This window comes from Aquarana catesbeiana, linkage group LG03 (assembly GCF_042186555.1).
Source record: "Aquarana catesbeiana isolate 2022-GZ linkage group LG03, ASM4218655v1, whole genome shotgun sequence".
NCBI classification, from domain to species: Eukaryota; Metazoa; Chordata; class Amphibia; order Anura; family Ranidae; genus Aquarana; species Aquarana catesbeiana.
Genome location: NC_133326.1, coordinates 474,066,893 through 474,083,756, shown reverse-complemented (window position 1 = coordinate 474,083,756; position 16,864 = coordinate 474,066,893). Strand labels below are relative to the sequence as shown.

The 16,864-nt window shown below is 40.1% G+C and overlaps 1 protein-coding gene across 50 annotated transcripts in view; it reads right to left on the bottom strand.

Annotated features, from left to right (window-relative positions):
• Positions 1-1,274: 1,274 nt before the first annotated feature.
• LOC141132494 (protocadherin gamma-C5-like) overlaps positions 1,275-16,864 on the bottom strand; it is a 751,191-nt gene continuing 735,601 nt past the window's right edge. For all 50 annotated transcript variants that reach the window (XM_073621012.1, XM_073621009.1, XM_073621014.1 and 47 more), the window contains exons 3-4: positions 12,475-12,563; positions 1,275-3,900 (exon numbers count right to left, since the gene is read on the bottom strand). In XM_073621012.1, the coding sequence (XP_073477113.1) occupies positions 3,686-3,900; positions 12,475-12,563 (304 nt within the window). In that variant the 3' untranslated portion in view covers positions 1,275-3,685. The remainder of the gene's footprint in view (positions 3,901-12,474; positions 12,564-16,864) is intronic.

The following is a 16,864-nucleotide window of genomic DNA, read 5'->3' as shown; positions in this document are numbered from 1 at the left end:
AAGCCCTAGTTAAAGACCTTGTAGGTCTTCTTTTCAGGGTAGGGCTTATTTTTGGGGAAACAGGGTAGGGCTTATTTGGGGGGTAGGGCTTATATTGCAGCCATCACTGACAATCACGCTAGGTCTTATTTTCGGGGAAACAGGGTAGCTTTATAGTGGATAGGCAAAGGGATGTGTAGGTGCACACACTGTGATGTTATCTTTTACCTTGTTTTTACATCTTCTATGGAAGTATATATTTGATATGTTTCTATTGTGACATTGGCAAATAAAATTGGTCTTATAAATGATTGTAATGTTTGGTATGACCTATGACACCTCAAAAGTCCTGGTGCATTTACATTTTTCATGTTTAATCTGTATATACTGTATAGAGATGTGGTGTCCTGATAGTTAAAAGCTGAATTAAGTGATTGTCAGCTTCCCCAGCTCTCAGATATGAAATAATGAAAAAAGCATACTTCTTTTGGTCAAAGCTAGACCAGTGTAAGTATGCAATACTTGGAGTTCAGTTTTAATACTAAATGATAACTTTAGTCAACACAAATATATACACATCCACTACTTATTGACCCTGTTTTTGTCTCCTTGTTACGTCTTCTGTGAGCTTCTGAACTTCTCCTTTTCCCACTTGCTTCCTTCTTTTTTGGAATGGTATTAGTCATGTGCACTACAAATCCCATAGCCCACAGTCCATCCCAGGAGTGAGCAAGATAGGGTGGCTATGTTTCTACGTACAGTGGGACCATGGTATATGAACGTAGCCACCCGCTAACAGGAAGTCAGATCAAAGCAGCAGAAAAAGGAAATGTGAAGATTTGGGGGAGGCTGAGAAAGAACTTATGTGCGGTAAGAATACATACTTGAATATTTTATTTTTTTAACCAGAGTTTAGTGCCACTTTAAAGTAAATCTAAATAGTCATACAACAAATTACAATAATTTAAAACAATTAGACAGAGTAAGGATAAACGTAACCCACAATACAAGGTTGAGTTATTTTGTCTTTATTTTGTCAGCTGGTCTTACCTATTTCTTATCTCTTTCATGATAAAATATGCATTTTTTGGGCCACTCTTTAAATCACATGTTCAGGCACGCTCACATTGAGCCAACAGCCATACCAAACAAATCATTAAGAAATATGGGTCATCTCTAACAAGCTTAGCAAGGCAGCAATCTCTCCAAGGAAATAAGAAGACTTATCTGTGCTTTGAGTAATACGAAGCAAGCACTACAATCATCTACATAACAAAGGGTCCCAGACACTGGAATTTTGAAGAAAACATTTTATTTATTTTTTTTTTCTCCCGAAGAAAGAAAGCAATATAAAAACAGAGTATAAAACTTGCATGTAATACAGTGACATGGGTATATGGATACAGGGAAGGGAATAAGCCTATATATATTTATATAATATGTAGATATAGTAGTTCAGTATTAATAGACACATTAAAAAGGACAGATGCAATTCAACTCATGTACATTGAGATCACAAACCACACGTAAAGATAGGAGAATATTAAAATACTGCTGTTCACAAGTTAGCTACTGGGATGAAATAAGCACTTCATTCTTACAAGACAATATTATCTCTACATGACATATTCTTTTTTGTTTCAATAGAAAGAAAAGAAAAATAGCAAAAATGTAATCTATCGCTAAAAGACTCACATTACTGCCTTAGTTATTAGTATTACAAGCAGTGAGGATGGTTACTATTATTACAAGAGACATGGAGGAGGATGGTGAAAGTTTTCTTCCTTTTTTTTTTTTAGCATTTTTTTTTTTTTATCTAACCTGATACTGAAGTGAAGGAGAGAGAAATATAGCAAAGCAACATTACGCTGGCATAAAATGTAAGAATTCTGCCCAATTTAAAAAGCAAGTTACTACTGTATATTAATAAAAGCAACGTCAGTAGCCTTTAAAAGGCAATTGCTAAAGAAGCTTGGCCAAATTCATCTTATATATCATAAGTGACCCCAGTGTCCAAACTTTACCTTCCTTTGCAAACAATATTGATATAGAGGCTTACTTTCTAATAGGATAATGGCATTGATCGTGCGCAATGTTTTCCACATCAACCATTCTAATTTCATCTTCCCTTAGTTTATAGCAGTCAGAAAATGATTTCTGATAGGATGTTATAGGTTGCTTCACTTTGCACACTGGTCTCTATCTGATTAAATAAGCCTCAACATTTTAGCGGATAAATTAGTGCTCAAAAGAGTTCATTAGTTGCTTCATAACTTAAGCAGTAGGGCATTTTGAAATGTGACTATTTTTTGTCATTTCTTACATAAATTACTGGAACTGTAAGAAATATTTTGATTTACATTTAATTATGAAAATGTAGGATAGTCTAGTTTGTGTCTAAGTCTCCTCCCCCAGTGAAAGTACTCAATATACTCAAACACTTTCCCTGCACTACACAGGCTTACTTTAACCATTCTATATAAAGAATGAATGACCCCCATGCTGGCTACATGCAACAAAGTTCCTACATCTGGTGGAAAACTGTAGACACCATGTGAAAATTAGACATGCATTTCTGTGTGCAGAAGTGTAAAGAACCCAGTTTACCACCCTGAAGGAGTGAGTTGGCATGAACAATTTTATCTGTGTTTTCTGTACATCAAATAATGTGAAACTTGTAATCCATAGTTGGGGGAACTTACATATTTTTTCTGTCAGAAAATAAACAAAACATCAACAAGTACAGTATTAAAAGAAGTACTGCACGAGACCATTGACACTCTTGCTAAGTAGTAGTACAATCACTACATATATATTTGTTTTTACATATTTAAGCAAAATAAACTCAGTTAAAGTGTTTCCATTACTTATACTCAGTGGAGGCAGCCACTTTGCAAGCTAACCTAGGTTTTTTTTTTTTTTTTTTTAGGACTACAGCTTAAATTTTCCAAGTGGGGCACAAGCGTTTTAGTATAATGGTGCCTTCACTTCTTGTAGGCAATGACAACACAAATTATCCATAATTACCAATATTTCCAGACCCAATGACATAAAGGGCAGGGTAATACCTAGTAGGAAAGATTATGAGCTGGTCAAAATTTGGCCCTGGATTTAGAATATTGGCAAGTATATTTTTCCATTTTTATCATTTTTCAGGGCTTGCCTTCATATGTACCAAGCCCTTTTAGGAGTATTTATTTTTTTAATTTTGTGACATATCACTACTTTTAGCACACTGACTAGTGCCACTAGTTAGTCAATGGAAAAATAATGGGAAACAGGTAAAAAACACTTAATTACCCGAATGCTTATAAATTATAAATATCTACTCTGCTGGGATTATATACATTGGAAGAAATTCCACAAGATGGAACTGTGGGAGCAAATCAAATTGAAGAAGTTTGTAAAAAGAGTGCATACATTAGCTAGGTAATTAGCCTGCACTAGTACAAAATATTGACGAATATATCAGGGCACTTATTTCAGAGGTTTTACATTATGTTCTCATCACAAAGGCTAGAAGCAGACAAATGTCCAGCTAAAGGACATTATGTGCAGCCAGAAATAACGATGACACATTCTTGATACTGCTTTTATGTACATGTTTTCCTAAGGTGACATTCAACTTCATCCTAATACTTTTTATTTTAAGATGGAAAAGCTCTCAAACAATGGTGCCCTGTTGATGTAAACTGCTCTAAAATGGTTACTTCTTGTCTTTCTTCCCCGACTTCTTCTTGTTTCCACCACCTTTTCCATCACGCTTCCCTGCAGCATTGGTCGGGGTTAGTGTACTTCCCGGAATGTAGACATTTTGTCTGTAGTCGGGCACATGCTGCAGGGTGAACTGTGGTCCATATCGGGCACTAAGGCCCATGGTGCCTGTGCTTCCTCCAAGGCCTGATGTTCCTTCAGCAGCCTCTGTAAGTTAATATATTAAAATGTTGTTAATGCTAATTAAGAACTACTTTATATCTGAATTCCAAATAACAAATATATAACTATAAATGTATAAATGTATTCTTATGCCCATCCTAGGAAAAATAGCTTTTTTACATTAAAGAGCAATCCTACTTAAAAATAGTTTTAAGATGGAAAATACTAATAATCTCAGCCTGTAAAACAAAACAGAAATAAATTCCTACGCTAAAGGCTGTGCTCTTGGTATGATCTCTTTTCCTCTAAGTTTGTATTGGCGGCAATGGCAGGACTGTCTGAGTTTTAAAGGTTTAGTTTCTAAAAATGTATTTTCCGGCCATATTATTTTTGTGTTTTTGAAGACCTCAGAAACTCTGTTTGGATCTAAAATCATTGCAATTTGCACCACCAACTTATTGTTTTATGTCTGCTTGAGTGTGACAGATCTCTTGACCTAACCCAATTCATTATGCTCACAGGGAACATGGGCTAAAAATGTAAGTTGATCATCATCAAGGAAGCATTAGAAAGGAAGATCTACATTAAAGCAAATTTTCCTGAAATGGATATGGCGTCAGCATTGGTGATCCCCTTGCTGTTATACAGATCGTTTTGATTCACTGACCCTGAATAAGTATCCATATTACGAAACTCAGAGTAGACTCAGAAATCCTTATCATACTTGTTCCAGGCTAATGACACAAAGGGGTTGATTTACTAAAGGTAAATAGACTATGCACTTTGCAAAGTGCAGTTGCACTCTGCAAGTGCAGTTGCTCCAAAGCTCAGTAAATGAGGTAGAGCTCCACTTTGTAAAGAATACCCAATCACATGCAAGGAAAATAAAAAAAATACCATTTTGGCTTGCATGTGATTGGATGATGGAAGTCAGCAGAGCTTCTGCTCATTTACTAAGCTCTGGAGCAACTGAGTGCAACTTTGCAAAGTGCACAGTCTATTTGCCTTTGGTAAATCAACCCCAAAGTATTGAGTTTAGCAACTAAATTAGAAGTTAACATGGCAGCCTTGGTATCTTTACAAGGTTTACTTTACGATACAGCAGAAATAATCATTGTTTAGTCATTAATAAGACTGGTTATTACTTTAATATCTCAAATAAAAAATCTATTTTCAGTGCATTCTCGTTTTTAAATATTAAGGTACAAAAGACTTAATAGTTGCTGTGGCTCCATATAGGCAGGAAAAAAAAAGTATCATAGATCATCTAGTGATTGATAAGCACATACAACTATGAACAACAATGTACATAGAACTCTTGTTATTTTTTTTCTCAGTCTGACTTCATCTTATAACTTTAGCTATGTTCTGTAATTTAAACGTACAACCTAATATTATGGCATTATGGCACCGAAATTGCACTGTATTTATACATACAGTATACTGTATATAAAAAGAATCTTGCAATGTAGGCTGTTACTCTACCCCAGAGAATGAAGGAGGGGATTACTAAGGGTAGAACTAATCACAGTTAGTAAAGTAAAGCTTTTTTCTTTTCTTTTCAAGCAGCTTATTTAAAGCAGATATATTTGATCTCTAAGCAGATAAGGCATAAATGTATTACATTGCCTAACCCTTGGCTATAAAGTGTGGGGCATGGTGAGTGAATTGCAAGAGTGCCCACACAGAATTTCAAAAATTCAGCTGATATATATACAGTATATATACAGTATCTCACAAAAGTGAGTACACCCCTCATATTTTTGTAAATATTTTAATATATCTTTTCATGTGACAACACTGAAGAAATTACACTTTGCGACAATGTAAAGTATTGAGTGGACAGCTTGTATAACAGTGTAAATTTGCTGTCCCCTCCAAATAACTCAACACACATTAATGTCTATATATATCCACACAATCCACACAATCCACACAATCTCATTTCTATTCCTCTTCAGCCTAGAACCAGCCTCCCCTTCTCCTGTGCCCTTTGAAATGCCCGCTCTGTTTGTAACAAACTCACCACCGTCCATGACCTATTTATCACAAACTCCCTGAACCTACTTGCAATTACTGAGAACTGGATTCAACAATCTGACCTTCCTTCTCCTGCTTCTCTCTCCTATGGTGGCCTCCTGTGGACTCACTCTTCCAGGCCTAGTGGACGGAAAGGAGGTGGTGTTGAAATCCTCCTATCCCCTCAAAGCACTTTTCAGGTTCTTCATCCAACCCCCTCTCTGTCCCTCTCCTCATTTGAAGCTCGATGTATTCATCTATTTTCTGCAGTTTCATTGAAAATTGCTGTGATCTGCTGTGAGCTTGTACCAAATTGTAATGTAACTGTAACGTCTGCCCTCATGTTGTAAAGCGCTGTGCAAACTGTATAAAACCTGTATAATAATAATATAGACAGTATATATATATATATATACCGTACAGTATATATGTATGTGTGTGTGTGTCTATGTGTGCGTGCGTGTATATCCCTCTTCCTATTGTTGTTAGCCCGAGGCACTGGTCAACACACAAAAGATAGCCATACCAATATATTCAATTTACTTTATGTGAATTAATAAGCTACAATACTAAGCCTGGAAAAACACACCAAGTATTAATACATGCCAAAAAATAAACATTTAAACTTGCCAAAGGAACTAATTTCAATGTGTTTTTTTCACTCTTATGACATGTTGCATTTTTGTTCTGTCAATGGAAAAATTAATCTTACTCTAAGAGCCAGATAACAGATGGCAGAACTTCTGCTACGATATTTATGCAATGCAAGCAGTAATGTGACTTTTAGTTTATAAGACTAAAAATACCATGTCCTACACTTGACTGGATCATTTATTTTTCCTTCAGCCACAAAATATAACTGTAACCATGCCAGTAAAATTAATAAAAAATTGACAAACTCATTTGCAAAAAAAACTCATATCTGCTTTAAAACTAATATCAGTTTAAAATTAATTTTCAATATTTTTAAATCTGCAACTTTAGTAAAATAATACTTAGTGAACCTGCTATGTTTAGGCACCCTTTTTTCTGGGAAATTCATAACCTAATGTACACAGAGAATCATGTCCTGAAGTGCTGTCATTTACCTTTTTGACAAGATGCTTTCACAAGGTGAAAAGAAATTACTTGAAGTTCTGGTGATTTTTTTATACCCCTTGAACTTTCAAACAGTGCCATCTGTTATGTCATTGCAAGTACCCCACTACTTTGGTCACAGCCTGCAGGCTGAAGGTACAGTGCAGTTCACACAAGTACTATAGGATGAATGTTATGAAGACTGCTAAGTTGGATACATTCTTTTATATTTAGTAATATACATACAGTATCTCACAAAAGTGAGTACACCCCTCACGTTTTTGTAAATATTTTATTATATCCTTTCATGTGACAACACTGAAGAAATGACACTTTGCTACAATGTAAAGTAGTGAGTGTACAGCTTGTATAACAGTGTAAATTTGCTCTACCTTCAATGTCTAAACCGCTGGCAACAAAAGTGAGTACACCCATAAGTGAAAATGTCCAAATTGGACCCAACGTGTTAAAATTTTGTGTGGCCACCATTATTTTCCAGCACTGCCTTAACCCTCTTGGGCATGAAGTTTACCAGAGCTTCACAGGTTGCCACTGGAGTCCTCTTCCACTCCCCCATGTTGACATCACGGATGTTAGAGACCTTGCGCTCTTCCACCTTCCGTTTGAGGATGCCCAATATAGTTTAGGTCTGGAGACATGCTTGGCCAGTCCATCACCTTTACCCTCAGCTTCTTTAGCAAGGCAGTGGTCGTCCTGGAGGTGTGTTTGGGGTTGTTATCATGTTGGAATACTGCCCTGCGGCCCAGTCTCCGAAGAGAGGGGATCATGCTCTGCTTCAGTATGTCACAGTACATGTTGACACTCATGGTTTCCTCAATGAACTGTAGCTCCCCAGTGCCGGCAGCACTTATTCAGCCCCAGACCATGACACTCACACCACCATGCTTGACTGTAGGCAAGACACACTTGTCTTTGTACTCCTCACCTGGTTGCCGCCACACACGCTTGACACCATCTGAACCAAATAAGTTTATCTTGGCCTCATCAGACCACAGGACATGGTTCCAGTAATCCGTGTCCTTAGCCTGCTTGTCTTCAGCAAACTGTTTGCGGGCTTTCTTGTGCATCATCTTTAGAAGAGGCTTCCTTCTGGGACAACAGCCATGCAGACCAGTTTAATTCAGTGTGCAGCGTATGGTCTGAGCACTGACAGGGTGCCCCTCCACCCCTTCAACCTGTGCAGGAATGCTGACAGCACTCATACGTCTATTACCCAAATCTAACCTCTGGATATGAAGCTGAGCATGTGCACTCATATGCTTTGTTCGACCATGGCGAGGCCTGTTCTGAGTGGAACCTGTCCTGTTAAACCACTGTATGGTCTTGGCTACCATGCTGCAGCTCAGTTTCAGGGTCTTGGCAATCTTCTTATAGCCTAGGCCATCTTTATGTAGAGCAACAATTATTTTTTTCAGATCCTCAGAGTTCTTTGCCATGAGGTGCCATGTTGAACTTACAGTGACCAGTATGAGAGAGTGAGAGCAATAACACCAAATTCAACACACCTGCTCCCCATTCACACCTGAGACCTTGTAACACTAACAATTCACATGACACCGGGGAGGTAAAATGGCTAATTGGGCCCAATTTGGACATTTTCACTTAGGGTGTACTCACTTTTGTTGCCAGTGGTTTAGACATTAATGGCTGTGTGTTGAGTTATTTTGAGGGGACAGCAAATTTACACTGTTATACAAGCTGTACACTCACTACTTTACATTGTAGCAAAGTGTAATTTCTTCAGTCTTGAAAAGATATAATGAAATATTTACAAAAATGTGAGGGGTGTACTCACTTTTGTGAGATACTGTACATTGCCCCTCTTTAGTCAAAATAATTTGACCACTAAAAGTAGTCAATAGCCCCTTTTTTGCCACCAACCAGATTCACATCTGATCCACAATATGATATTGAATAATAAAGGGAATAAAATACCTGGGGCAAAAAAAAGATTTAGTATGTCAGACCCTTTGAATAACTGTGTGTATAATCAATGAACACCTAGTCAAGACTCAAGTATAATCTCAAAGCAGACATTCAGCAGAAAAACAGCTGTATTTGTATCTTGTGGGCTTCAGGGAGTTCGTTTTGTCTGCTTAGTCTCATTTATCCCTGTTTAAACAATTTAGCATATTCATTGAAGTGCATATTCTGCACTTGATTCCCAATTTTTAGGTCTATAATTATGTTGTCAATTCATAAATATTACTACTGCATTGGGCAAAGCAATATTTGCTCACAAATGTGGGCTTGTGCATTTAATATGCCTAGGATTATTTTTAATCCTAGTTCATGCCCACACATTAAATCTCCAATCTGAGCCATGGCATGTTAGTACACAGTAAAACATCACAAACAAGCAAAAAAAGACTTAACAAGGACCCAAATAGATTTGCAGGGGTCACAGCTACACCAAAAGCTTTGGCTGACTATTCTAAAGACTGTCATTTTATGGGCTTGAGCAACTTTAATTTGGTCCCATTTACAGAAATGCTTTTGTAACTTTACTATTCTGAATATTACATTTGGGTATATGATTCACACGGAGGGAAATTAAGCACTCCAGTATTAGGCACCCCTCTACTGTAGTAAGTAAAAGATCTATTAAAGAAACAACTATTCGTGTTGCTCAAATCTCAAACATTGTACATTATATTTTAGATGTATGCATTGCTGAGTATCCTAGTGTATTGACAGTATTGCCACCTACACAAGAAAGCTTCTTTTAAGGCATGGGTGCTCAACCTGTGGCCCCCAGCTGTTGCAGAACTACAAGTCCCATGAGGCATTGCAAGGCTGACACTTACAAGCATGACACCCAAAGGCTGAGGCATGATGGCACTAGTAGTTCCGCAACAGCTGGAGGGACACCGTTTGAGCACCCATGCTGTAAGGTATAGGTGCTCAACCTGTGGCCCTCCAGCTGTTGTGAAACTTTGAAACTACACACTAAGTAAAAAGGTTGGGTTTTTGTCTTATGTGTGTTACAAATTGCTTCACACAGGGGTCCAGTCTAAGTGCTCCCTACTGTGCCTCTTTGTACCTCCAATCACCCCTTACATAAGAATCCCTTTATCACTTTCTCCTCTTTCAGATAATCAGGAGCCATTATAGGATGCTTTAGCAAAACTAATCTGATCACCAGCGTGGTTCCTGTAGAGCTGCAACAGGGACAGGAAGGTTCAGTTATGGTTGGGAACAATTATTGTGCAGGTGGTACAGCCAGTGATGCAGCATGAGCATCACAGGAGACAACCTTTTGAGCTATAATAAGGACAGTTGAAGGCTCTGGCCAGCAGCCATTTTGCAAACAAAACATAGCATTTTTCTTAGAACAGAGTGTACATTTATTTTGGCTGTGCATTCTATAAATCAAGCAGGACAACTATAACCAACACCAAGATTGTAGCCCAAGAACGGAAGGTGCTGGACTGTTTGTCAAAACATGCTTTGCATTGACTAATAAGCTAACAAAAGGGGGAACTATGGGGGGGGGGGGGGGGTGATGATTTTTTATTCCTAGATCCTAAACATTCTATGGCACATAACAACAGTGCCTTTATGCTCCTCATGGAAAATCACAGCCTGCACCACATACAGGAGCACATAAGGTCCACAGATCTCTGTACTGAATTAAAAATACCATACACTGAAAGTCACTGCATGGTTTCCATTTTGCATCCTCATAGACTATAACATTTGGTAGAAGAGAAGATGTCATTTTATGTAAAACGACTTATCATGTAACCAGGACCACTGATAAGGTGGTACCACCAGGCCTCCTGTAGTGGGCCTGGGCCCCGTCACTTAACAGAAGGGCCCGGCCAGCCGTCAGCTTCAGGCTTCATGTACAGTGTATACATACTGTGATTATGTTCCCCATTATGATTCCCTGGTGGTAATCATATTCCTTGGGTTGGGGCATCAGTTCATTCAGAGGGACTATAGAGAGAGGGACTTTTTTTTCATTTTCGGGCGTACTTGCGGACTTACATAGCCGATGATAAGATGAAAGTGCTGACTCTATCAGTCCCTGTGCTGTTGCTGGAGTGATTCGGCTTGCCTTGCACATGGCCTACCTCCTTCAGCAAGTAAGTGCTGAACGAATCAGCGGCAGAAGAAGAGCACTGGCAAACTGGCAGGCTCAGGGCAGGCTGACTGGAACTGGAAGCAATCAGTGCAGGGACGCGCAGGCAGTAGTTAGTCCATGTCCGTCCACTCAGCAGCCAGCCCAGCTATGCACACAGAAGGATCGCCAGCAGAAGTCTCAGGAAAGGTACAGTCATGATGCACTGCACACACCTTTTCCCATGCCTTAACTGTTGCATATGTTCAATTATACAGCAGGGAGCAGCCAAATGTGATCATCATTATCATCATAATGAGAGTCACACAGTACAGGTGCTTTGAGCCACAGAACCTGTGTTGTGTGATTATCATGATGATAATAATGATGATCATTAAAGGAGAGACAGTGAAATGTATCCTTTTGTAGGCCATACATGGATTGAATGACCAACCAAGCCTTCACGTTCACCTCATGTTGCTACAGAAAAGAATTTTCGTGGCTAGGAATCTTCTTTTCTTTCCAGGTCACAGGTCATGCACTTTTCTTTTTCTATTTTATTTGTCACACGACTCTCCTATCATTGACTAGACATTCGTTCACTTTTCCAAAAATTCCCAACATGCCACGATCACTCAAATTCAATGACCGCACAAAAATCGGCCATTGATGCAGCCCACTAATGGTGCGAAATTCGAATGAAATTTCTTAGATTTTTGAAAGAAAATTATTGTGGAATTCGACATTGTATGGCAGGCTTTAGGCCCCTATCGCACAGGGTGGACTCCGCTTTGCTCAGCGGGCATCTATCTGCTGATCTCTCACTGATCAAAGCAGAGCAGGCAGATGACAGCTCAATGTCTTCTCAGTTTATGCATAGTGGATGTGGACTGAGCCCACTCAGCTCTATGGGCGGTTGGGTGTAAATGGACTGCGCTGCAGTGTAAATGAACGATATGCCTCGATGGAGCAGGATGGATCCTCTCCCAATTATTTAGCAGTCTGGATCGGATGTAGGCGGGTGTAACAGACACAAGTCCGTTTACATCAGCCACTTTGTAAAGGTGAATGGAGGGTCCGATTGGGTCCCACTGAAAAACTGACAGGCAGACCTGATCAGATGGATCTTGCGAAAGGTCCTTAGGCCTCATTTACACTTTTTAGGTGCATGGGTGGGGTCAGGGGTGGGGTTGGGGGGCCCCGTCAGGTAACGTGTGCCCCATGATATCTAATTGTGGCCCTGCATGTAATATCTTTCAAATTCTTGCAACCGAAAAGTTTGATCTGTATTTTAACAACTATGGGCTACACCTTCACAGTCCTTTATCTATTTTAAATTAACAATAATGATTTGCTTGGATTTGACAGATAGCAGGCCTATATCAATTATTAAATATAACATGCTGTTCTCCCATATGCTTTTATAGAACACTGACCGTTGGCGGATGCCAGGATCATCGCCTGAAGTCTCTCGGTTTCAAACTGGTTGTTTGGCCATACTCCAGCTTCCTCTGTGGGTTGAGCTCTAAAGAAATCATAATGACAAAGCACAATTACCATTAAACAACAAAAGTAATTGTAAGAAACCACAGAAATACTAGCAGAGATCATCAGCGGTAAGGCTGTAATTTACAGGACTGCACAACAATGATGAAGCTGTTCTTATAATTACTGAACTATGTTTTAGAAAACAAAACATGATGATGGGCAATTCTGTATACAAAATAGCGTTTGCCCACAGGACAATTATATGTATTCAACTTATTGGTACACAGCTTCACGACACATACATTTTCTGTTTAACAAAGGAAGGTTATCATTATGATAACTCTTCTCTCACACCATTTTACATGCATATTTTATTTTAATTATTTTAGGTTTAGGTTATTGTACATATGTATTTGAAGTTAAACTTTCCTTGTTTTTTGTCCCATTGATAGAAATGGTCTGCTCAAGTTTTATGCATAGCTAGACTTTTCATGTAATTTGAACAGGAACACAGACAAAAACAAAAACACATTTTTAGTAGATTGGGCAAGGGTTAAAACGTCTGACCATGATGTTTTTGTTGCTTGTGACTTCCTGTTCTTGTAGCTATGGCTTTCCACATTCATTGTATATGTGTGATAGGAACAGGAAGTAAAAACTGAACTTTAGTCTTACGTTTAACCACTTGACCGCATGACCAGGCCATGTTTTGTGATACGGTACTGCGTTACTTTATCTGACAATTGTGCGGCACAGTACCCAAATAAAATGTATTTCATCTTTTCCCTTTCTTTTGGTGGTATTTGATCACCTCTGCATTTTTTATTTTTTGCACTATAAACTTAAAAAAGACAAAACAATATTTTTTTACTTTCTGCTATAAAATATATCCAATATTTTTTTTTTTTTTTTAAATCACATTTCTTCATACAGTTAGGTCAAAATGTATTCTTCTACATATTTTTGGTAAAAAAAAATCCCAATAAACGTATAATAAATGGTTAGCGCAAAAGTTATAGCGTCTACAAACAATGGGATATTTTTATTTATTTTATTTATTTATGTATTTTTTACTAATAATGACGGTGATCAGCGACTTTTAGCGGGACTGCGATATTGCAGCGGGCACTCTGACACTAACTGAAACTTTTGACACTTTTTGGGTACCAGTGACACTAATACAGTGATCAGTGCTAAAAATATGCACTGTCACTGTACTGACACTGGGTGGGAAGGGGTTAACATCAGGAGCGATCAAATGGTTAACTGTGTTATGGTTAACTCCATAAACTCCATCACTTCCACCCCTGTCAAAAAGGTGATCTGCCTTGTTTACATAGGCAGTCCTCAGTTCCGTGTCTCTGCCTGAAAATCGGCTGGTGCAGGGGGACATCTGGTCTCTGGTACCCGCCGATCGGCTTCCTCTGCGTGTAATCACAGTGGGAGTGAGCTGCCGGTGCCGTGCATTTGTGTCCCCTACCCGAAAGTACAGGTACAGGTTTATATACAGTATACGTTATCTGCCGCACAGCTGCCGCCCTGTAGCAGTAAAACTGCTATAGGGTGGTCGGCAAGTCTTTAATCCTGCACAGTTGTACACGGATATTCCTTAAGCAGCCCATAGATAATTCATTGTTTTTTGTTCAACCAACTGACCTGATTCCCTTATCCACACATTTGAGATGTTATTCGGTTCTGATAGCGGGGAGACTTCCAAGCCATCAGATAACACTGATCAGCACCACTGGCTATAGCTGGTGGTGCTGATTGAGCTGCATTCATCCAACTGGCAGATTGTGCAGATTTATGCTGGCCATACATGGATCGAAATTTGTGTGGTCCCTGCTGAACTGGCTAAATTCTGATCCATGTATGGCTGGCTTTACTCACAATGTACATTAGGAGCTGCAGCATGTCAGATAGAGGCTGCTTATTTTGGGGGACACCCAGCATATCTGGCCGTGTCCTCCCAGCATTAGTATAACTGGCCTACCCCTTTCAAGTGTCAGACATGTGAGCATTACCTAGGACAGTCTGTCCACAAATGCAGCCTGCACAGAAATGCCCACAGCTTCATACCGAAACAATGAGATGTCACCAGCATTCCATTGCAAACCATAGCATACCCATAAGCCATAGTTTCAGGGACATACAGGGCCTCACTGTCAAGGCCACATAGCGACAACTAGCAATGCAATAATGCATGTATAGTACATACACTATATCACCAAAAGTATTGGGACGCCTGCCTTCACACGCATATGAACTTTAACCACTTCAGCCCCGGAAGATTTGGCTGCTGAATGACCGGGCCATTTTTTGCGATTCAGCACTGTGTCAATTTAACTGACAATTGCGCGGTCGTGCGACATTGTACCCAAACAAAATTGATGTCCTTTTTTTCCCACAAATAGAGCTTTCTTTTTTTGGTATTTGATCACCTCTGCACTTTTTATTTTTTGCGCTTTAAGCAAAAAAAGAGCGACAATTTTGAAAGAAACACAATATTTTGTACTTTTTGCTATAATAAATATCCCCCTTTTTTTTAAAAAAAAGCTAATTTTTCCTTAAAACTACTTGCGGCTATAAATGAATTGCCGCTCCGACAATACACATAAAAGTTTATTGATAAAAACGGCATGGGAATTCCTCACAGGGGAACCCCGAACCAAAATTAAAAAAAAAAATGACGTGGGGGTCCCCCTAAATTCCATACCAGGCCCTTCAGGTCTGGTATGGATATTAAGGGGAACCCCGGCCAAAATAAAATTTAAAAAATGGCGCGGGGTCCCCCTCAAAATCTATACCAGACCCTTATCCAAGCACGCAACCTGGCAGGCTGCAGGAAAAGAGGGGGGGACGAGAAAGCGCCCCCCCTCCTGAACCGTACCAGGCCACATGCCCTCAACATTGGGAGGGTGCTTTGGGGTAGCCCCCCAAAACACCTTGTCCCCATGTTGATTGGGACAAGGGCCTCATCCCCACAACCCTTGCCGGTGGATGTGGGGGACTGCAGGTGGGGGGGCTTATCGGAATCTGGAAGCCCCCTTTAACAAGGGGACCCCCAGATCCCGGCCCTCCCCCTGTGTGAAATGGTAAGGGGGTACCCTACCATTTCACAAAAAAACTGTCAAAAATGTTAAAAATGACAAGAGACAGTTTTTAACAATTCCTTTATTTAAATACTTCTTCTTTCTTCTATCTTCTTTCCTCTATCTTGTATCTTCCTTCGGTTTCTTCCTCCATCTTCTTCTTCTGGTTCTTCTGGTTCTTCCTCCGGTGTTCTCGTCCGGCATCTTCCTCCGCGGCGCCGGCGTCTTCTTCCCTTCTTCTTCTCGGGCCGCTCCGCATCCACCATGATGGGAGGCTCCCGCTGTGTGACGCTTCTCCTCTTCTGATGGTTCTTAAATAACGGAGGGCGGGGCCACCTGGTGACCCCGCCCCCCTCTGACGCACGGTGACTTCCCTGTCCGCCCTCCTCTGACGTCACGGGGAATGCCACAGGGAAGTCCCTGTCAAGTCCCCGTGCATCAGAGGGGCAGGGTCACCGGTTGGCCCCGCCCTCCGTTATTTAAGAACCGTCAGAAGAGGAGAAGCGTCACACAGCGGGAGCCTCCCATCATGGTGGATACGGAGCGGCCTGAGAAGAAGAAGGGAAGAAGACGCCGGAGCCGCAGAGGAAGATGCCGGATGAGAACACCAGAGGAAGAACCAGAAGAAGAAGAAGATGGAGGAAGAAACCGAAGGAAGATAGAAGATAGAAGATAGAAGATAGAAGATAGAAGATAGGAGAAAGAAGATAGAAGATAGAAGATAGAAGAAGCATTTAAATAAAGGAATTGTCAAAAACTGTCTCTTGTCATTTTTAACATTTTTGACACTTTTTTTGTGAAATGGTAGGGGTAAGTACTCCCTTACCATTTCACACAGGGGGAGGGCTGGGATCTGGGGGTCCCCTTGTTAAAGGGGGCTTCCAGATTCTGATAAGCCCCCCGCCCGCAGACCCCCACAACCACCGGGCAAGGGTTGTGGGGATGAGGGGAGACCCCACGCCATTTTTTTTTTTATTTTGGCGCGGGGTTCCCCTTAAAATACATACCAGACCTGAAGGGTCTGGTATAGATTTTGAGGGGGACCCCACACCATTTTTTAAAAAAAAATTTGGCAGGGGTTCCCCTTAATATCCATACCAGACCTGAAGGGCCTGGTATGGAATTTAGGGGGACCCCCACGTCATTTTTTTTTTTTTATTTTGGTTGGGGGTTCCCCTGTGGGGAATTCCCATGCCATTTTTATCAATGAACTTTCATGTGTATTGTCGGACCGGCAATTCATTAG